The sequence below is a fragment of the Microcaecilia unicolor genome, chromosome 7 (genome assembly GCF_901765095.1).
Source record: "Microcaecilia unicolor chromosome 7, aMicUni1.1, whole genome shotgun sequence".
NCBI classification, from domain to species: Eukaryota; Metazoa; Chordata; class Amphibia; order Gymnophiona; family Siphonopidae; genus Microcaecilia; species Microcaecilia unicolor.
The window spans coordinates 54,526,653-54,551,064 of record NC_044037.1 but is presented as its reverse complement, the minus strand read 5'-3'; the positions used below and the strand labels follow the sequence as shown (position 1 = coordinate 54,551,064).

Here is a 24,412-nt window from a genome sequence, read left to right as displayed (position 1 = left end):
TACCACAAGAGCCACGCGGTAGCTGGGTGGGAACTCCAATTTTGACACATGTTGGGCGTGCGTAGACACTTACGCAGCTTAGTAAAAGGGCCCCTATGTTTCAAAGGACACCTTTTCTGGAATTGATGTGAGCTCATAAAAGATATCAAGATGAAGGTTTGTTTGTATCATTACATACTTTATCTAAATTTTGGTGTGAACAACAATAATAAACTGTTAGTCCGAGATGGAGCCAGGTGGGTTTTCATGGGGGTGGGATTTGGGGGGAGGTTGAAACTGGTCAAAAATTATGGTTTCTGTATTGCTGTGGTGAGATACTGATTTGTAAAAAAGAACAAATGTTATCCAATTTGATTCCATGTGTATTATGGGTCTGAGGGTGGAGGGCAGTTGCAGCTTTGCTTTTGTGGCACAAAAAAAAAAGATGTTAAATTGAATGCATAAAACAAAACACCTAAAAATTGGGGGGGGAAGCCAAATGAACTGACAACAAATCAAACTTTTTTTTAGCTGTGCACATAAGTATCCTACTGACCCTCAAATGTTTCTTCTTAAATCCAGAATTTGAGCAATATATGAACTTATAGGTTGCTGGCCATGTTTTTTATATCTGACAGCTGCTGGTTCCATAATGAAGTGCCCATTAAATCAAATACGATTCAGCTTGAAGATTCCAGTTTATCTGCCCAAGCTAAGACATGACTTGCAAACCGTGCTGCAATGATTGAAGCATATATCTAAGCTCATATCCTCACAACACCTCAGCCGCGTAGTCCCAATATTACAGCATCTGTAGACCAACATCAGGATTTTTAATTTCCATCTAACAGATACAGGAAGCCAGTGAAAGTTTCTTTAGATGGGAATTCCTTTTCTTATATGTCAATAACTTGACTGCTATGTTTTGGATTACCTACCTAGAGTGGCTTTTAAATACCTCTATAGTGTGATCTACCACTTATTTAATTTATATTTTAAAAATGTATTTGCTGCCAGTTTTCCATTTTGGGTAGTTTACAACTAACATATACAGTAATAAAGTAACACAGACAACAAAAAATGCAAGTATGAACAAAAAATATAAAGCCAGTCTGAAAACAAAAACTAAATTAATACAATATCCTCTGGATTCTATATAGTGCGACTTGAGTTGCATGTGCAAACCCAGTCATATTCTGGATTTACACATTATTATTATTATTATTATTATTATTATTATTAACATTTGTATAGCACTACCAGACGCACACAGCACTGAACACATGACATAGAAAGACATAGTCCCTGCTCAATAGAGCTTACAATCTAAAAATAATGTAGGCAGACAAGACAATTAAGGGCGAGGGAAGTACTGGGTGAGAAAGAACAAGGGGAGGCAATTGAGTAGTTGCTAGGAGCCAAGAGCAGTGGTGAAAAGGTGGGTTTTCAGCAACATAATTAGTTTAACAAGCCAATCATAGGCATTCCTCGAATTTATGCGCACTGTTATAGAATATGCCCAGTCTGCGTGTAATTTAGGTGTCAGCATTTACACTAGATTTTCATTGGCATAAATGGCTGCGACTAAATATTGTCGCAGAAAATGGGCGTTGGGAGTATTCTGTAAACTACACCTAAATTTAAGCAGTTTATAGAATATGCCTAGGCACATTTTCTTTCTGTGCCCATTTGTTAGGCATAATATGTAAAATCTAGCCCTATATAACTACCTAATATATAATCAATAAAGCAACCAACCCAAGTACTGGATATCATTTGTATCAGGAATGTCCATTGTTTTATATGCAACAATGGACACTACTGATACAAATGATACATATTGTAGCTTTAAACAATTTGCTAAATCTGCATATTAATGAAAACATTATAATTGCTTTTTTTTTCCTCATGTTCATCTTTGATTGAAATTCTGCTATTGATTTCAGTGAGAAGTTAAACTATATCTGAGACTGAAAATAGGAAAACGTCAAGCCCTGGGAGTTGTACTTTACCTCCTTTTTGAGACCATCCAAATTTTGCCTAGAGAAAGTACTCTGCAAGCTCTCACGTCGCCGAATCAAGATCTCTTTTGCTTGCTCTGCCCCAATGTCCACAGGTAAAGTATGTCTGTTATAGTTAGAAGTCTTCCAGAGAGTGGCAGCAAAAACATACAATATAAATGAGATATTAAAATACATGTATAAAACTAAGTAGATGGTGGAATGCACAGTGACAAATACAGCAATTATAACCAGTAGCGTAGCTAGACAGCCAATTTAGGGTGGGCCCGAGGTCAATGTGGGTCCTCTGCCTCTGTACCCCTCCCACCCAAAGCACAATCCAAATTTAATGTCCGCCTCCCCTCCCAGCACCCCCCCCCCCCCCACCAATGTAAATGAAATACCTGTACTGGCAGGGATCCCCAAGCCCTGCCAGCTGAAGACCCCCTTCCCGCCAAACAAACTTACTTCTTGGGCAGCTGCCGATACTGTCCCAGAACTGCTGCTGCCAGACGCTGGCCTCCACCTATGCTCAATTTCATGCATTTGAGAAAATTGAGCATGTGCATGGTGGAGGGGCCTGCAGCTGGCAGCAGAAGCAACTTGGGGACAGTGCTGGCAGCCACCCAAGCAGTAAGCTCATTTGTGAGAAGGAGGTCTTCGTCTGGCGGTGTAGGAGCAATGCAAGTGCAAACACTATGAGTACTATGCCCAGTCATACAAAAACATGACATGTCCAGTAGGCAACGTTCTAGTCCCCAGTACATTAATAATAAGGTTTTTAATGCTGGCTAGTGCCATGTAGGTAGGACCATGTATCTCATGTAAGTTCATATAGCCACATGGATGACTGGGCATAGTGCTCATAGTGTTTGCATGGTCCTACCTACATGGCACTATCCAGCATTACAAACCTGATTGTAATGTACAGAGGACTAGAACGTTGCCTACTGGACATGTCATGTTTTTGGACCATGTATGTCATGTAATTCCATATAGTCACATGGATGACTGGGCATAGTGATGATAGTGTTTGTGCTTACATTGCTCCTACAGCAGGGTTAGGGGATCCTTGCCAACCACACTGAGGGAGATGAAATTTTTAGTGAGTCTGAGCCCACCCAAAAACTCCCAGGTACACATCTCACCTTTGCTCCTTTATTTTGTATAGTGAGCCCTCCAAAACCCATCAAAAATCTACTGTACCCAAATATACACCTCTAAAATAGCCCTTAAGGCTGCAGGTGTCACCTGTATATAGGTACAGTAGGTTTTCGGTGGGTTTTAGAGGGCTCACACTTTCCACCACAAGTGTAACAGAGTGAATTATTGGTCTGGGTCCACTGCACTGATCACTAAGCTGTTCCAGAGATCTGCTTGCTGTTCTAATAATAATAAGACTAGCTATAACATCTTAAACTGTCATAGAGGCTGGTAAATACTGTTTCTTTCACATTTGGAGGGGGTTGGGGGGTCAGTAATCATCTGGTCATTTAGGACACTTAAACAGGTCTAGCTCAAAAGATCTTAGTTTTTGTCCTGGACGTTTTTGTTTTGTAGGAAAAACAAAAAAGGTGGAAGAGAAATGTTCCAAGGTAATCAGACAAAAGAGAAATTCATGCTTCTAAAAAAAATCCTTATTCTTCAGTAAGTAATCAAACAGATGTGCAGTCTTGACTTGTCAGAGGCAAGTAAACAGTAATGACCCTTCCTCAGGGGTCACCGTATATGAAATACAAAATGTGACTATACAAAGTGGCAGACTGAAGATTGATAAAATATCAAAGTGCACCAAAGTGAACTCTTAAAAAGCGACTGACAAGCCGTATCCTTAGGCTGGACACCAAGAGTATGTAAATCAGACTCTGAAGCACACCAAAATAAATACTTTTAAAAAGTGGCATACAGCATATAGGCAACATCACATGGATTTACATACTCTTGGCATCCATCCTAAGGATATGGCTTGTCAGTTGCTTTTTGTTTAAGCGTTCACTTTCGTGCACTTTGATATTTTATCAATCTTTGGTCTGGCGCTTTGTATAATCACATTTTGTATTTCACATATGGTGAACCCTGAGGAAGGCTTTATGCTGAAACACGGCTCATGTACACCTGTTTGATTACTTACTGAAAAATAAAGAGGTTTTTTTTTTTTTTTTTGAAGCATGGACTTCTTCTTTGTCTGATTATCTTGGAACATTTCTCTTCCATCCTTTTTGTTTTTCCTTTTATTTACTGTGGAAGTTGTATATCCCCCCTTTTTATTTCTTTGGCATTTTTGTTTTGTTCCATTATGACTGAAAAGTCTTAAGAATACCCAAATCCTGCCCTTAATATGCTTCCTTGCAATTTGGATGCACTACAGAGGAACAGCATAGAAAAACATCTGGAAAATGGGTTTTGAAAATACCGATTTGGACATTTTGGCAAAAAAAACGCCCATCTGCCGGTTTATGCCACTTTTTTAACGTATTTTTCTTTTGAAAATTAGCTCCATAGGCACCTATAGTTCTTAATAAACTAATCATATCAGTAATATTATAAACTCAGAATGGGGTCAAAACAATGTCCACTATCAATATCTAAACTCACATTCCACTTCAGACTAATAAAGTACCATTTGAGGTCATATAGATAGATAGATAGATAGATTTTTAGGATCATCAGAGTTTTGTAGCTTTTCAAAGCTTTCTCCTTCTCAAAAGCAGCAGGCTATAATATTCTTCATTGATCCTTCTTTTCCATTTTAAATATCATTCATTACTTCAAAAATGATTCAACATATCTATATACTATAAGTCAATGATTTTTGGAAAAGATTTTTGGATGATATTTTCTTTATTCTGAAGGACACTGAGGATCATTTAAAAGAATGTTTGACTTGGTTAAATTCTTAGGATTCTAATTTACAATATGCTATGTTGTATCATAAACAGAAGGTTAATTTTTTGGACATACATATCAAGAAGATTCAAACTACTATTTTTACAACTTTATATAGAAAACCGGTGGAGGGAAACAATTATTTGAGATTTCATAGTTTTCATCCTTGCAAGTTGAAATGTAGTTTGCCAATTAGCTCATTTTTACGCTTGAGACGGATTTGATCTACTCTTATTGAATTTATGGATCTCACTAATAGGTTCCTCATTAGAGGTTATGCTAAACAAGTGGTGAAATGGACATATTTGAGAGCAAGATTTGTCCAATATGAACTATTGCCTCAATATAAGAATTCAGATGTGAAAGATTCCTTTACCTTATTATTCTATGGCAACCAGAGTGGCTTAAATTATTCATGATCATTGGCATGTATTACAATTATATGAGGGTTTTTTTCTGGTTCTCCAACTATAGCCAATTTTTTTTTCTTATAAAAATCTGGATAAGTTGGGCAGTGTTGAATCAGGCACACAATTGGCAAGATCCTCAGACTAAACACACATTGAAGATATGCAATAACACATGTAACTCTGCATGGGTTATATATGTGATGTTATGCTACTGTGCTTTGCTTTATTTTGGAAGAAGCAAACATCCTATTAAACTACAGCTGAATGAACACAAATCCCTTATTCATAATGAAAATGCACAAGCACTGTTGGTTCAGCATTGGCAGGATAAACATTATACACTTGTGGATATAAGATGGTGAATCATTGATTCAGTACAAGTGTGGTGGGAGGGTGGAAATTATGAGCAGTATTTAAATGAAGGAACAATATTGAATATATTTACTGAATACTGTGACACCATTTGGGCTGAACACGGAGACTTAGTGGATGACACTGATCTTTTTATTTATTTATTTATTTATTTATTAAATTTCCATTACATTGCAAGTATAAACTTGTTTGAGAAAATCAGTTGAGAAAGAATTACAATAAAGAAATAATAATTTTACCATTTACAAATATATATCTCATACCAACAAAAGTCCACATATGGGAGTTCAAAATTTCAAAACTGTTGAAGACTAATTAAGGCAAAAAGATTAAAAGAAAAAAGATTAAACGGTCATGTACTGGACTCTATATTTCACTATCAAGCAGTATTACTAGTTGGAGAACTTGTTCCAACTGTCCTTTTAGATGTAATGAATAGCTCAAGTTGGGAAAGCTCATAAAACACAAATTTTTCAGATTGGTAGTTAACTAAACATTTGCACGGAAATTTAAGAAAAAAAGACGCTCCCAATTGAATCGTTTCTTGTTTTTTCTGAAGAAATCTTTTACGGCGCACTTGCGTTTCCCTCGACACATCAGGGTACACATTAATTTTTAATCCCTTGAAAAGTTTATCTCAATTTTTGTAAAACAATTTTAATATCCAAGCTTTATCAGGCGACAAAACAACCATAGCTACCAATGTGGCTGGTGTTACTTGTTCTGTATCTGAAGATTCTAACAATGCTGTTACATCAAGGGGTTGATTTTCTTGTATTTGTTGATTTCTGGGTGGAAGGTAGAAGACTTGTGCAAATGGAGGTTTATTCTCCTCCATAATCTGGAGAATTTCCTTGAAGTACAATTTTAACATCTCTCTTGGAGTCATAGTAATTACATAGGGAAAAATTATAAATCTCAAGTTATTGCTTCTACTCTTAATTAGGCTACTACTCTTTTCAAAATATTCATATATAACAATTCTTTATTATTACTCACAATCCATCTCTTATTCCTAAACACTCAATAACATTCATACAAATTACCCAATACCCCAAAACAGATCAAGACGGAAAATCTCATGACAAATTCACTTATCTCAAAGTCCACACTGTGAAATATACATCATGATGAAACATGCTTAGCTCCAATGTCCATTCTGTGTGTCTTGTATAGTTATGCGCAAACAACTTTTCCTTCACCAATTCAAACTCAGTCCTGTGATGAAATTCAAACTCATTCCAATGATGAAGTGAGGCGCACTCATTGTCAAACGCCTTTTCTTTATTGACGGGTAAACAAACCCGAATTCTTCTTACAGACAAAAATCCAGTCTGTTTCCACCTCGGGTTTTGGATCACCCTCACTTTCTTTACAAACAGAAATCCGAGACTGGATTTGTGTTTGTAAAGAAAGTGAGGGTGATCCAAAACCCGAGGTGGAAACAGACTGGATTTTTGTCTGTAAGAAGAATTCGGGTTTGTTTACCTGTCAATAAAGAAAAGGCGTTTGACAATGAGTGCGCCTCACTTCATCATTGGAATGAGTTTGAATTTCATCACAGGACTGAGTTTGAATTGGTGAAGGAAAAGTTGTTTGCTCATGACTTTACAAGACACACGGAATGGACAGTGGACATAAGCATGTTTCATCATGATGTATATTTCACAGTGTGGACTTTGAGATAAGTGAATTTGTCATGAGATTTTCCGTCTTGATCTGTTTTGGGGTATTGGGTAATTTGTATGAATGTTATTGAGTGTTTAGGAATAAGAGATGGATTGTGAGTAATAATAAAGAATTGTTATATATGAATATTTTGAAAAGAGTAGTAGTCTAATTAAGAGTAGGTAATACAGATTTGACTGCTTAAATTGTGGACAACCCTTGGAGTAATTACAAGTTATTGCTTCTAGAGAAATTTTCCAAAATCTCATTTTCCCTTCTTAGGTTAGTCAAGTCTTTAAGCATTACATTTTGAACTTCTTGTAATTGTTGAATATCTTTAACTTGTTTTTCCACTTGTACATTTAATTGTTTTACCTTATCTTCTACACAGACAACATCTTGTTTAACTTGTTGTATCTGAGGAATAAGTGCCTTGCCCAAATCTACTATTAATGTCCATAAACAGTCTAACGTTACTTCAGGAGGTTCATTTTGTAAGACCGCAAATGAAAAGGCTCCTACCTCCGCTTGTTGTGAAGAAATTGCAGCCAAACTTGAGATATTTTTTTCCTCCGTCGATGTTACAGCCAGCGTAGTTGACCCTGCTCCCCCTTGATCTTTATTCGCCTCTTGTCTACCTCCTTCTACCTCCCTTTCCGGGTTCGAGGTTGAAGACGCCATACCTGGTGAGCTGAGACCTCGCGGCACTGGAGGAGGGGGACGTGCTCGGTCATCGGGGCTTAAAGATATTTCAAGCTCTAGGTTCCCCTGTGCGCCTTCAACTAGCGCAGGGAACAACAGCGAGCCACTCACCGGTGTACTAGTGTCCTGGAGCCGCTGCAAAAATGTATCCATCGGACCGCCACAAGTTGGGGTAAGAGGCCGTTCAGAAGCTGCCGCCACGGCTTTCCCCTTTCTCTTGGGCATTATGACAAATCAACAGCGGTAAAATCCACCTCCAAAAAGGTAAAATTGCAGGAGCTCTGTAACACGTCCGTTCTAATCGGTGGCCATTTTGAACCCTCACTGCAGATGACACTGTTCTAAGTCCCTGATTGCCTGACTGGGTCACATGGATTGTATTTAGACTGTGAAATAAAGCCAAAGCCATCTTGGCCATTTTAATGGAAGAGCAGAAGAGATGTGACTGCTGTAGTGAGTAGATCACTTCTGCTGATAAAGTGAGAGTGGCATGAAGAATGCATTCTTCTTCTGCAGATTATCTTATTGAAAATTGAAGCGGAGGGGATAATTCCCTTGAGACAGCCAGTTTGGTGAAACATTTAATTCATGTTGGGTTTCTCCATATGCTTATTTTTTTTTCTTCTCTTAGGGGCCCTTTTACTAAAGTACAGCTAGTTTTTGTACTTATCTGCAAATGCTAAGGTGCTGTAAGTGCAAAGCCTGTGCAATAAATGCAGGGGACAAATTACCAGTGTTGCTTTTGAATCTCCACTAAGTTTCTTTGAATCCATTTATCAACCTGTTCTTTTCAATTTCTTATTTTCCTTTTATTATCCTTCCTTCTTTACCTCCCCCTTTTTTCTTTTCACTCCTTACCCTCTTGTCGCATTCCTTCTGGTTCTTTCTTCTCCTTTACCAGTTTCTCATTTCCCCTTCCATAACATAGCTTGTACCCCTAATCCCACATAGCCTCCAAAATACCCAGCATTTCATGTAATTCTGGGCTGTTCCCTCTGTTACCATATTTATTTAGCAGCTAAACTAACCTTGTTCAGAGAATAGCAAATTCTTTTTAAAGTTTTATTAATAACTATATGTCAAAAATAATTGATCAAAAGCCACGAGACTAAAATTGAATAATGAAAAATCAAAAGGTCTCTGGTTCGGTCTGGACCACTCAAATATTCCACAATTTATCATTGTCAACAAAGGACTTTCAATTCAGGTCAACCACAAGTCAAGAGTGTTGGGTATTATATTGGCTCAATCACTTTCTAAGGAATCTCAAATAAAGAATATTATATGCAAAGCTTACTTTACACTTAAGTAATTACTCTTGATACACTCCTATTTTTAAATGAACATTATAAAACTATAGTGCAGTTATCAATTCTTTCTTTGTTAGACTATGGCAATTCTTCATATATAGGTCTTATGGTTAAACAGATGTCAAGATTACAGATGATTCAAAATTCAGCAGCCAGGCTGATATTTCACTGCTCAAAGTATGATAATGTCTCTCCATTGCTGGCAAAGTTACACTGGCTGCCAATCTCAGCTAGAATTAAATTTAAAGTAATATGCCTTGTATTTAAATATTTACATGGCCTTTGTTCTGCTGATTTTTTAAATAGTTTTAAGTTTCTAAAAAAAACTCGGTCCTATCGAGGACATGTAATTTTTCGCTATTAGTTTTTTCCATCTGTTAAAGGTACCCGTTTTAAAGCTTTATTTTCTGGATCTTTTTTGTTCTCTGCAGTTCGTCTTTGGAATAGACTACCTGTTGAGTTGCGTTCCTTATCTAATTTATTTGTTTTTCAGAAAGCTTTAAAAGCATATGTTTTTCCCAATGGTAATTAGTCTGTTTTAATTTTGCTTTAGATTCAAGTTGTACTAAAGATGTCACATCCGGATGTTCTGTATCAGATATTTTTTCTTTGTTACCCTGCCTTGAACTACTTTGTGAAGATTTGGCAGGCTATAAGACCCAGATAGCATAGCATTGCATAACAATATAGAGAGAAGCACAAACAGTTTCTCTGGACAGCTTTGAAGAACAGGGTTGCATCTTTAAAAGCTTACTTTCAGCAGAGTGCAAACCTTCCAAATCAGCTTCATGATGCCATCTAGTGCCAGACTTGGGATTACAGCACCCACAATGCTGCTAAATGCAATTTCAGTGCTCAATGGCTCTCTCTCCTCCGCACCTATTGTCCTTGGGTTTTTAGAATTATTGCTGTGTGTGTGTATATATATATATATATATTTTTTTTTTTTTAATTCCCCATTAACATACTGATTTTGCTGGGGACTCAGATTACATGCATTCATAGACATTGCAAATGTTGAAGACACCAGAAAAATGTTCTGTGTCTTCATTGTATGGTAGTTTTGACATGTGTACATAACAAGAGTAACATTCTAACTGGTCACACTGGGGAAGGCTTTTCAAAATAAAAGTATACTTGCATTTTCAAACTTTGAAAATTAGCTGAGGAAAATTACCTCCACCTTTTTCACCTGCTTGCTTATGTGAATGCTTTTCTAACTAAAAATATACAATTTGAAATTCGTATGTAACGTGGAGGGGAATAATCGAACGTCGCCGGCGAAATAGGTCGCCGGCGATCTATTTTGGCGGCGGCGCAACAGCTGGCCGGAACCGTATTTTCAAAAAAGATGGCCGGCCATCTTTTTTTTCGATAATACGGTGTGGGCCGGCGAAATGCCTTGGATTTCGCCGGGTTTGAGATCGCCATTTTTCTTTTTCCGCGATAATGGAAAAACTGCCGGCGATCTCAAACCCGGCGAAATCCAAGGCATTTGGCCGTGGGAGGAGCCAACATTTGTAGTGCAATGGTCCCCCTCACATGCCAGGACACCAACCGGGCACCCTAGGGGGCACTTCAAACATCTTTTATAAACAACCAAATTAGCTTCCAGGTGCATAGCACCCTTCCCTTGTGTGCTGAGTCCCCCAAATCCCCCCCAAAACCCACTGCCTACAAGTGTGCACCATAACCCTAGCCCTAAGGGCTGAAGGGGGGCACCTACATGTGGGTACAGTGGGTTTTGGGGGGTTTGGGAGGGCTCAACATTACCCACCACAAGTGGAACAGGTAGGGGGGGATGGGCCTGGCTCTGCCTTTCTGCAGTCCACTGCAACCAACAACAACTGTTCCAGGGACCTGCATACTGCTGTCAGGGTGCTGAGTATGACATTTGAGGCTGGCATACAGGCTGGTAAAAAAGGTTTGTATTTTAATAATTTTAGTGTGGGAGGGGGTTGGCGACCACTGGGGGAGTAAGGGGAGGTCATCCCCCATTCCCTCCGATGGTCATCTGGTCAGTTGGGGCACCTTTTTCAGGCTTGGTCGTGAAAATAAAAGGACCAAGTAAACCTGGCGAAATACTGCTTATCGCCGGGTTTTATTTTTCCATTATCCGCGAAAGCCAGCCATCTGCTAGCCACGCCCAAGCCTGCCCATGTCCCGCCTTCGCTTCGCCGCCAACACGCCCCTTTCAACTTTCACCGGCGAGGCGAAGAGAAAGCGGCGAAGCTATCACAAATGTAGCTTCCGATTATACGCTTTTCGCCGCTTTTGTGAAATCGCCGGCCATATCCCGATTTGTGCCGGAAAATAGCCGGCGATTACTTTTGATTATAAGCTGGATAGTAACATAACATAGTAGATGACGGCAGAAAAAGACCTGCACGGTCCACCCAGTCTGCCCAACAAGATAAACTCACATGTGCCATTTTTTGTGTATACCTTACCTTGATTTGTAACTGTCATTTTCAGGGCACAGACCGTCTGCCCAGCACTATCCCCACCTCCCAACAACCAGCCCTGCATGTATAGTTGTAGTTCCAAACTCAGCTCCCAGGAACGCTTCCATCTACAATGAATAAAATTACCTCCAAATGGCACCAAGTGCATTCTTTTACCCGCATATCAGATAGGCATTATAAACACCCCTTTCCACAGATAAAGCATTATTTTAACTATGAAAATGGTTTTGAAAATTACAACCTCTGTCTCTGAGCATCTATACTTTGACCTTCCCATTCTGTTTCTATGAGTTATTGGAGAATGACTGGAATGACAAGAGATCAAGCACAGCACTGGTGAAAGAATCAAAAGATATGGGAACCTATCAGGGTTCTGGACACACAGAGCATGCAGCTGGCTTTTAAATTATTATCTGTTGAATTAAGGGAGTTACTCTGGTCTGTGGAGAGCAGAGGGCCAGCATGTAAATTATAACCCTGGCTCTGTTGTAGAAATTGCTGCAGAGCTAGGGTCTTGTTGTTTGTTTTGTGTTGAGAAGAGATTGGGAGAGGGGTTGTTAATAGTACAATGTAAACTGTCCCTGTTTGTTTCAACTACAGCTGTAATTCTCAGTGTACTGAGTAGGTGCCTGAATTATGCTTATGACTGTTTAATCTGAGACAGGCTGTTCTGTCATTTTGTAATTGAAAATAAAGAGAGTTTAATATAAAAGGAGCAAAAATAGTCCAGCAGGAAACAATGCCGGAGCGTATTACCTCTCAAGATGGCGCCAGGTTACAAAATTATCACAGGGGTCCTCACCAGATCCTAACGCATCACAATCACCTTAATACAATCCTGCAGCCACCACCATGATGGACACACTGCTCTATGAAATTCAAACTGACATTCAATCCATGCTGAGAGCAGCACATACAGAATTGTAGGAGGTGGTAGACTGCATGGAAGCATGGAAATGGCAGCACAAAGAACCTCCTCTGCAGAGGGTAAGCTACACACTTTGAAGTAAGAATTGGGTGCTAGCTGAGTGCACATCCATCAACTTTTCTCAAAGGTCTGTGACCTAGAAAACTGGTCCCTCTGAAACAACCTTAAAATAGCAGGATCCCAGAGAGCTACAAGTCAACTGAGTTTGCTGATGCTGTGCTTCAGGAGCTCTTCCCAGACCCCTCTCTCCCAAATGATTTGGGTTTTGGAAGGGGACACTGGGTCCCAATGCAGTGAACATATCAGGATAATCACTCACGGACATTTCTACTGTGGATCATTAACTACAAACACAGAAAGCTTGAACCTTGGCTCCTACCTAGTGAAATTATGTTAAGTGGGCCATCCCTAGATTTTCAGCAGTACTTAACCACTATCTAGTTAGTGCTGGGGTGGTCTGGAGATAGTCTAGGGACAGGGTCCACTAACAATGTAAGAATCTGGGTAATATTAGAACAGAAAACATTTGTCCTAGGTACCAGTCTGTATATCATCGGTGCACAGATAATTTCTGACAGCCATCTATAACCTGGATATTCAATGTCGGTGTCCAAATTAGGCTTGAAATTGAATTTCTGGGTCAAATTCAGCTGGTTAATGTCAATGCCTTTAAAAAAATGTTGACTGCTTCTGCCTGAATTCTGAGGCAACAGTTCACAATGGTAGATAGATGAGGGGGGATGGCAGATCACTACAAGACCTTTAAGTGATAAGAATGGAATGGCTGAGTGTGAATGTGTGCTGGGGTGTCTCAGGTTGGAAACAGATGAATAAGGATGTAGAGGGCTATGTGAATGCTGGGACCCTGGGACTAGGATATGGGAAACTAGAAAGGGATTATTGTAATGTGAATTATTTGTACAAGAATTCTTAGATACAATGATAGGGACCAAAACTATTAAAATAATATCCATAAATGTGAGGGGCCTAAAGACCTCTATAAAGAGAAGAAAGGTTCTGAACAATTTGGAGGCTTCATCTTTCTGATTTGTTTCTACTTCAGGATGCTCACTAATTAGTGAAATTTAAAGCCCCTTCAATGAGTAAAGCATATATGTCACTGGGAAGCACAAACAGTGCAGGAGTACTTCTCTTAATCTGGAGAAACACTACAACAAGATGAGGGAAAAATGAAGGGAAAGGAAGGGAGGATGCTGGTAGAAACTGAATTTAGGGGGACAAAAATGTGTGTAGTGGATGAATGTGAACCCAAAACTGGACAATCATTTCATGGGACATGTCATGCTTAGCTAATAGCTACGATAAACAAAGTGGGAAGTGGACCAATGACTCCAGGAAGATGAGACTATGATGATTTAGTATAAAAAAACTTTATTGTAGACTCGACACAGTACTGTGTTTCGGCCACAGGTCTGCCTCAGGAGTCTGGATTGATGTGAAATAGTGGTTGGTCTCAGCCAGGTAACAGCAGCTAAACACATTCAGTAAAGATAGACTTGTGCTTCAGTTCTTCTTTCCCTAGGCCACTCAGGTGGAGAGCCTATCCTAACTAGCTAATAGCTACAGCAGAATGGTCACTTCTCAAGCCCTAAAACTTCTGGGCAACCCAACCCATGAAATGAACAATAACCATCAACCATTAGATAAAGACCCAAAACAGAACACAAACTCGTAGTGCCTCCCCTATGTCCAAAGAGTGATGGATCATATAGGTAAACTACTAAAGAATAATATCAGAACAGCATTCAGTTCACCACACAACCTGGCATCCACACTCACACATATGAAAAAGCAGGTACCTCTGTTCCAAACCCCTGATGTGTACAAGATCCCAAGCAGGTGCAGCCAATTGTACATTGGCAAAACTGGATGTGTCGTAAAGAAAAGGCTATAAGATCATAAGAGATACCACAAGCTGTGCAATATAGAAAAATCAGCTGTAGCCCTCCATGCTAAGATTGGTGTCCTCAGAGAAAGAAGATCATTGATGGCCAAGAAGAATCAAAGAGGCAATAGAGATAGCAAGACATCCTAATACTTCAATGGAGACAAAGGGCTCATCTTAAACAATGTATGGCAGCTTCTCATTCAAAAGAAATTTAAACCAAAAAAAAGGATTGGCACTGAGGACAAATGTCTTCTTCACTCCTCCCAAAGTTTCAGACAGAAATTCTTTCCTCCTCCAGAGTCAAACTGTTCAAATGAATTTCCAGCCTCATTTCCCGACAGAATTTAAAATTATGACCAATGAACTTTCCTGCCAAAATTCAAATTTGTGACCAACATACATTCCCGCCTCAATTTCCCATTGAAGTCTCCTGCCTTCAAATCCCAACCAATCAGGTTTAAGAACCCACCGTATAAAGACAAACTGCAGACCTCACCGCATACCCTGAAGAAAGCAACTGCAACAATCCTCCAAAATGTGTTAGAGTTTTCCGCCCACCTGGTAATTATGGGGGGGGGGGAGGCAGACAAATATAGTATTGTCCCCGGAGAAGGATAGATGGATAGAGTCAGGTGGAGTGGTCCATGGGAGGAGCTCTACATGGTGCTGAAAGAACAGGGTTTGGTTGACAAGGACTATGTTTTTTTATTCCCAAGCACATGTGGCCCAATATTCAGCTAGCAGTAGGCAGCGCTTTTTCTGTTTGCCACCGGTGTTAAACCCAGATATTCAATGCTGGGCCATTTCTGACATCCACCATTGAATATCCAGAGGTTTTTATTAACTGCTAATAAAGTTAACCAGCTTAAATTACTTGGAAGAGCCTAATGCGAGGCACAAACATAAGACTGGATGTTCCCTACTTTCACTAATATTTAAAACTGACACTTTTCTCCTGGGAGGGCTTCAATAAGCTAGAAATCTAGAATTGGTAACAGTGAGAGATTTTGTTCAGGATGGGGCATTGAAGGCCAAGCATACTCTAGAAAAACTGAAACCCAGAATGACTATGCCATTCTATCAGTGGTTACAGATTAAACATTTCCTCCACAGACATCAGGAAGCAATAACAGCACAGAACAAATCTTTCTGAAAATAAAAGGAAATACAAGGTTGTTGTCCAATTTTGATAAGGCCTTAATTAAGTATTAGCATATAGGCAAACCTTCATATCAACTCCAATGGGACTAGAAGAATTACTTATGGCACACAGTGTAGAAGAGCTGTATCGGTACCAGACACTTAGATAGTCAGTATAAAATTCTTTTTCAGAACTTTGTGACTCCAGAATTATTACAAAAGATGTAGAGGAATATTCCAGCTAATTGCTGGAAGGATTGCACAGTGAAAGGCACATATAAACACATGTGGTGGGAGTGTATCGAAGTATGAAAGTTCTGGATGGGAAGTATACACAGCATAGTAGGCTACCCCATTGGGGCTGATTATTTGTTGGTTTTGCTTGGATGTGACATAGATAATGATGGAATAAATGTGCCTGAAGAGAAATTGGTCTAAATGCTATTGTTGGCCGCCCAAATGGTGATGGCTGCCATTTGGAAAAATGCAAAAACTTTAACTCTGATTAACTGGTTTAATAAGTCTGGAAGATTTATGAAATGGTGCTTGTCACTCAACCAAGCCAATTGATAGCGGAGTCAGATTCAGTGTGCAAAGCTTTAAGTCCACCAGATAGATGTGTTAGTGCACATATTGATAATATGTTCTACTGTCTGGTTGAAAATAAAAGAAGTGGGAATAAAAACCAGGCTTATCCAAAAAACTGGAACCAAACTAAATGTTAAAAATCCAACAAACAATATTTATTAATTTTCTTTAAAACAGAACTCATTAGTATATTCTTTAAAAAAATGACTCGACACAACGTTGTGTTTCGGCCTAGCGGCCTACATCAGGAGTCTTGTGACCGTAGTCAAAAAAACACATGAATTGACGATATGAAAAATCTGAAGTTTCAAATGATAAGTAAAAATCTTGAGACAGAAACATGAACCAAGTCTTGAAAAAGACCATTGTAAATCAAACTTCCTTAACACGGGACTGCGTAAGCACGGTAGAAATGCTGGTTGGCCACAGAGGAGCAGTGCAGATCACTTCTGAAGCCCCAGCACAATTCATCAAATGTGCACTGGCTACAGCACGACTGAAATTGGTTTAGCTAGGACCACAATCCATATGGAAGGTCGAAACAAAGTTCAAAGTTGTGTGTATTTCTGGTTGAATATCTCTTCAGCAGAGACTACATATGATCAGGTCTGGGTAGGTGAGCCCAAATTGGATGTCTTGATCATAGGTGTAAACATTGCAGTGAAGTGGAAGCTCTCGGATTTCTTGTATCCGAGTAAGTAAACTTGCTGTAGTGCTCCAGTGATGAGGGTCAGGTAATATAACTCAGCACTGGTAGCCACTGGGTTGGAAGGTCACAGTATACCACTAACAATTTGCATTGTGGAATTTAGCTGTGTCCACCACATGCACTTGTACAGATTTGGCACAGACTGGTGCACAGGGAGTAGAAGAACACAAGAGTGCTCGTCCTCAGTCTTTGCAAGTGCTCCCCAGTTTATTGAAGCCAACTTTGAGATCAGGTTGTTTGGCAACATTAGTTTAACTGACAACATAGATGAGTATTTTTTAAAAGTGATGGTACAGTCTAAAATGTCCTCAAGGTACACTGGATTCGGTTAATAGTGCAGTCTTTGACTAAGATAAAAAAAAATGTTATGTTCTTTTGCTGCATCTGCATGATGTGAATGGAACTTGGAGTGAGTTGCCAGGTTTGGCAGTGCTGTTGGATCGTAGCCATATCAGCATTTAGACCATCCTCCAGGTCCAAGAAGCTGTGTGCTTGCAAGCCAAGGCATATGTCATTTGCATAAATGAATTTTCTGGACTGGGTAACTGGGAGATTGTTAGTGTATTAATTGAAAAGAGCTGGAGAAAGCATTAACCCTTGGAGCAGTCCATTTTTCTGGCATTTCCAGGTGCTCACTTTGTTACCGAAATGCGCACTGAATAAACAGTTGCTAATTAGAAGTTCTATTGCTTTAACAAACCAAACAAGTAGAGTCTCAGCCAGCTTGACCAGTAGGACAGATGGTATCACAGGCTGCTGTGAGGGCAAGAAACGCAGTGCCTGTTTTGAGGAGAATTTTTTTTTTAATTCAAGTTTAAGCTTAAGTACAAGGAAGCAATCTTGTACAGATAACAGATCTTGTGTGCATATTACAATTCAAGAAACCAATAATGAAAATAGCACAAGTCCCTATAGCCCACAGGTGTTATTAATGTCCTCAGATATTAATGGAGATCTCAATAGTTAATCTGAATGAAACAAAAGCCAAAATTAACCATACCAAAAAAAAAGGGAAAAAGCAAAACTTGTAAGATATGTAATCCTCTCCATACTGCGCAAAACTTAAACCGGAGAAATATGGAAAGGGGAGGTCATTCCTGGTGGCTTATTAGACTTGTGAGACAGGAATCAGGTTAATTGTTTAGGATCATAACAACCATACTTTAAACTTTAATCATGCACTTACAGAGAAAATTGAGCCAACAAAGGCCTCCAACTGAAGCAGCCTGGGCCTTAAAAAAAAATCTCCACCTCCTAACCTGGGTAACTTTGGCTACAACAGGAAACATATAAATTTTTATATTATACAACACATATAACATTTATATCAAATAAATATCTAAGCAAAAAGTCTCTATCAGAGTGTAAGACAATTAAAGCTGCAGAGAAAGGAATTTCCTCCGTAGATAGTTCAAGTATCTCTGATATATCTAAAATTTCTGAATGAGATTAGAAGTAGAGATTTGTCTTCCCGAGCCATCGAGACTCTTTACAAGACAGGAAAATAATATAATTTAGAGATCAGTGGAATAGGCTTTTCTGGAATTTTCAGAATATTAGTAAGGTATCTCTTGAAAACATCAATAGGCAGAGAAAATCAAGATTTTGGAAAAATTATCAGGAGGATATTCCTCTGCCTGACCATACATTTCATAGCTTCCTCTTTATTTTATAAAAGCAAATTTGCCTTTACCAGTCAAGCATTACATTTGTGTGTTTTTTCCAGCTCAGCTTCAGTCTCTAAAATTCACTGTTGATAATTTTTTTATAACTGTCTCTTGTGCTTTGGTATTATCTGAAGATTCTCCAGTTGCTTAGATAATTGCAGTAACTGTCCTGACAAGAGAGCCAAAGTATCCCAGATCACTTCTAAATTTATAGCCTGTGGTATCTGTAAGGGCCTCTTAAGGTACTTCAAAGAAGCCAAATCCTTTGAAAAATCTTCTGCTTCCCCAACACACATTTAGAAACTCACCTCAGTCCTTGGGCATCCCCAGCTAATCTAGTTTTCATGAAGAAGCACAAGAAAGTTTTGCATCCACATTCTCAGCAGTCCAGATTCTGTATTGGCCATAGTACCGAAACAATTCAGTGAGAGTTAGATCATGGTTTCACTGCTCTTCTTGTTTCCTTAAATTTATCAGCGGCATTTCATATAGTAAATCATTCTCTTTTACTGTGTAGAGTGTAGACTATCCTCTATAGGTATCTCTAGCCAGGTATTTGATTGATTTTCTTCATTCCTTCAAAACTGTTTATTCTCTGTTACCATCCTAGGCTCAGTATCTTCTACTTATCTGTTGTCCTGTGGAATTCCACAGGGTTTTATTTTTTCACCTGTTTAACATTTTTCTTACCCCTTTGGCAAAATTAATCCAAACAATTTGGCACCTCTGCATATTTTTATGCAGACCACATCCTTTTGATCCATTAAACTAGTGATACTTCTATTGATCTTCGTCCCTTATAATCATGACTTGACAATGTAACTAATTGGCTACAAGAAAATCATCTAGTGCTCGACACTGAGAAAAATACAACACGCTGGATTACACATCATACAACTTCCTTAACCCCAATTCTTTTCAGAAAACTTATATCACCAGTTGATTCTTTTCAGTATTTAGGAATTACCCTTGATATTCAGTTAACTTTTATTCAACACATATTCTCAGTATTAAAATCAGATTTTTTAGCATTACACCAGCTTAACTCTGTTTGTAATTTGGATACTGATGTTCTGCACTCTCTTTATCACGCCTTTGTAAGTTCATGATTCGACTACTACAATGTCATTTATATAGGTATATTTCAATCTCTGTAAAATACAGTTGCACAAGTCACCTTTGGAGCTAAATGTTGAGACCATGTTACTTCATTGTTTCTACATCTACATTGGCTTCCTATTCAGTATAGGATTCCGTTTACAATACTAACTTTGACTTTTAAGGCCTTACATTTATTGATTGATTGACTGCATTTGTATCCCACATTTTCCCACTGATTGGTACTGTGGCTTATATGATTCATTGATAAATTGGTTACAGAATGTATTGAACAGGTTACAATTTATGAGAAGCAGTGAGAGTCTGTAGTAAGTTCTTCACATTTTGTACTGAACAAGGTTAGAAATTGTGTGGATCAATAAGAATTTCATGTGTCCTGATAGTGATTGATTAGTGGATTTAATTTAATGTCAGAAGATGCATTAAGTGTTTTAGTTTGGGTTGATAAGCAGAAGCTTGTACCCTTTCTGTTCACTGTCATATTTATTAATGAAGCAGTTCGGCAAACTGGATGGTTGTTGGTTCAGTGGGAATGAATTTCCTGAAAAGGTGGGCCTTCAGATGTTTTCGGAAGATTAGATAATTGTCTTTGAGTTTTAAGTCTTTTGATAGTGTATTCCCAATTTTGGTGCAGACACAGGAGAAGTTGCATGCGTAAGTTGATTTGTTTTTAATGCCTTTACATATTGGGAAATGGAGGATTAGGTAAACTTTTGTTGATTTATTTGTATTCCGGATTGGTAGGTCTATTAGATTGGTCATGTGAGAGGTCAAACTTTATTCTGTACACCAGACAGCAGATCTTGAAGGCTATGCAATCCTTAATCGGTAGCCAGTGTAGTTTTTGGAGAAGGAGTTTGGCACTTTCAAATCCGTTTTTTCCGAAAATGAGTCTAGCTGCTGTGTTTTGTGCTGTTTGTAATTTTTTAAGGATTTGTTCTTTGCACCCTGCGTAGATTCCATTGCAATAATCCACATAGGCCAGGACCATGGTTTGGATCATGTTGCAGAATATGTCTCTTGGAAGATATTGTTTTATGCACTTGAGTTTCCACATTGTGTAGAACATTTTCTTTGTAGTGGCATTGGCCTGATTTTCAAGTGACATGTCATGGTCTATGGTGGTGCCTAGGATTTTCAGGTTCTCTGAGATTGGGAGCGATGAGCCAAAGGCATTGAAGGTTGAAAATTGTTCAGTATTCTGCGGGGATGAGAGTATGAGGCAATATGTTTTTCCCTGTTTTGTTTTAACTTGAAGGCTGATGCCCAGGATTCCATAATGTTCATGCTGTTTGTGATTTCGGAGGTGATTTCTGATGGTTTATTTTTGAAAGGACTATAGATCGTGATGTCATCAGCATAAATGGATGGATTGAGGTCATGTTTGGATACTGGCTTGACTAGTAGGATCATCATTAGGTTGAATAATATGAGTGAGAGTGGTGAACCTTGTGGGACTCCACATTCCACTTTCCAAGAAGGGGAGATTCTTGAATTTGACTTAACTTGGTATGACCCGGTGGTCAGGAATCCCTTAATCCATGAGAATATCTTCCCTCCAATTCCTAGCTTGTCAAGTATTCTTAGTAGAATTTGGTAGTCCCCCATGTCAAATGCACTCAACATGTCGAACTGGAGTAACAAGATATTTTTTCCTCATGCTTTCGTGTTTGAATTTGGCCAGGAGTGTGATTAACACTGTTTTAGTACTATGATTGGATCTAAAGCCTGATTGAGATTCATGTAGTATGGAAAAGTTGTTGATGTATTCCATTAATTGTTTGGCTACTATACCTTCCATCATCTTGGTTGTTAATGGTATTGATGTGACTGGTCTGTAGTTTGTTATACCAATGGTTTTTTTTCTTGCTGTCTTTTGGTATTGTTTTGAACAAGATGCTTCCCTTATACAGTGAGAATATTCCTTCATGGAACAAGAGGTTTAGGTAGGATGTGAGATCATCAATGAACTGGTTGGGGGGTGTTTTCATAATATAGTTAGGGCATGTATCTAGAGAGCAGTGAGCTTAGGAGAACTTTTTAATCACTTGAGCTATTATCTCAGTGGAGAGGTTGGTGAAGATTGTCCAGGTCTGGTCCACTGACGTTTCTCCTGGGTGTGGATCTAGTTCATCTAATAAAGTTTCCAGGTTGGTTTTCTGCTGGGGTAAGTTTTTACATAAGTTGATGATTTTTTCCTCTAAATATTTGCACGTGAGAGATCTTTGTTGTTGTCACTGATTTGGTATCTAGTAGATTGTTCACTAATTTGTATAGTTTATTCAAGTCCTTATAATCGGGAACTATTTGTTCTTTATAGAATTTTCTTTTGACTTTTCTTATTTTGTGTTTGAACTTCTTTTGTGTTTTTTTTCCATGTGGTTATTGTTTTGGGTTTTTTTTTTCATTTTTTTTCTCCATAATCATTCTTGTCTTATGCATTGTGTTTTTAGTTCTTTCAGTTCTCCGTTGTATCATGGGGTTATGTTGTGTTTTTGTGTGGTTTTGGTTCACATGGGTGCTATTTTGTCTAGGGTAGTGATCCATCTCTTGTTCCATTCTATGACATATTCTATGGAGTTAGTTGATGAAGACCATTGCTTTTCATACATTGATTGCCAGAATGTTTTAGTGTAAATTTTCCCTCTTGTTTTTTAAGAGGTTTGGCTTTGTAATTGGGGAGTTCCTTTCTTCTTCCAGTAGAGGGTTATATTTAGTCTGAAGTGGTCAGACCAGGGGGTTTCTGACCATTTTTGGTTCTTTATTGAAAAGTTCTGGTCTGTCGAGAATTTGTATGCTAGCAGGTCTGGTGCGTGACCTTTTTTGTTGGTTGGGTTCACCTATGGCCATTGGAATTCTCACAGTTAAAGAAATTCATTGCACTATCTTGTGCAGTTTGTGTTTTGATCTTCTAAATGTAGGTTAATGTCACCTATTATTAACATGTTTGGGTTTGCTATACTTGTGCTTGAAATAAAGTCCATGAGGTTTGTCTGGGTTTCTCTGCAGTTTCCAATGGGTCTGTAGAATATGATGTAGCAAAGATGGTTAAGTAAAGACTTGTCTTTTATCCTGATTGAGGCAATTTTGATTTGCGGTGTTATGGATTCAGCAATAGTTTCTGTTGCCAAGTGTGATCTGTAAATTAATGTGATACCCCCTCCCTTTTTTCCCTTTCTGGGCCATATGTAAAATTGTATATCCTGGAGGGCAGAGGTCTAGGATTATAGGATCTTCTTTGCTGTGAATCCATGTTTCGTTGATGAATACTAGACCTAGGTTTTCCTCCGTAATCCAGTCCTTTATGGTTTCTGTTTTGTTTACTACTGATCTGGTGTTTATATATCCCACTTGGAGAGGATGATGGTTTTCTTCTGTTGTTGTATATTTGGGGATTTGTAGTAGTTGTCATTTGTACAACTTGTTGGATTGTTTTGGTCCCTTTTTTGTTGTCTGGTGTGTTTGGCTTCTAGGTAGATCTTTTCTGTTGCTTGATCGGTTTTTAACATAATGGAAGGTGGTGTATTTGGATGTATAGTGTAGGTTGTACCATATGGGTATGATGTTGTGGTTGTCTTGTGGTAGGGCTCCAGATGTATTAATTAGAGTAAGTGTGTAGAGGCCTTGAAGTAGTTTTGTGGTGTGCATTGTGTCTTCCTTTTGTGTATGTGGGTGTGACAATGGTAAGTATTGATAGTTTTGTTCAGGATTTAACCAGTAAGTCAATTTCTGTGTGACAATGATGAATGTAGGACACAGCATAGAATGTAGTCACCATGGAGTCTAAAACATACAATAGCACTAAATGCCCTTAGTCCTCTGGCTGGGGTTTAAGCATAAAGTGGAATAGTTAGAATCCTCAGGCTAGTGTTTAAGCATAAAGTGGAACTAATAGTTAGAATCCTCAGGCTCGAATTTAGACATAACAGTAAAAACTAAAAACTCAAATGAAATATGTGGTAAAAGCTAATATCCCTATGTCCACAGCTAGGATATGTAACATATGCCCTAGTTCTCAGGCTAAGATTTAAACGTTCAGTCAAAATTAAGTATATTCTAAAGCATTTTAATAGGAAATGTTACTGCTAAGCAATTGCTAGTCAGTTGCATCACAGATCACCATGGAGTCAGTTTCTGTAGACACTGGCAGTGAAGAATGCACTAAAAACTAAATGCCCTAGGTCCACAGGCTAGGGTGTGAGATATACAGTAATAGTTAAGTGCTCTTAGTCCTCAGGCTAGGATTGAACATACAGTACACAACTGAATAAATTAATATAGGCTAGGGATTGAAACACAGATATCTCCACATTGCTTAGACCTTTCCAGTGTCTCTCTCGTGTAGATGGTTGAGTGGGTTATAACAATTATTGCATACAATTGCATGAAGTCACTGTTGCATATAGTTAGTTTTAACATTCTGAACGTGTCGGGTAGTTGTTTTTTTTTTTTTTAAATTGTTGTCTACTACCTTCCTGCTCCTTGTCAGGCATGTTTTGCTCTGGTCTCCCAGTGTGCTGTAGGTGGTGTCCTGCCTACTCAGTTGAGTGCTGGTCGGGT

General features: G+C 38.7%; 1 protein-coding gene across 1 annotated transcript in view; it reads right to left on the bottom strand.

The window, feature by feature from the left end:
• The window catches only part of LOC115474990 (sodium/hydrogen exchanger 2-like), a 105,993-nt gene that overhangs the window by 3,171 nt on the left and 78,410 nt on the right, over positions 1–24,412 (bottom strand). The window contains exon 11 of the mRNA XM_030210732.1: positions 1,992–2,123. Within this exon, the coding sequence (XP_030066592.1) occupies positions 1,992–2,123 (132 nt within the window). The remainder of the gene's footprint in view (positions 1–1,991; positions 2,124–24,412) is intronic.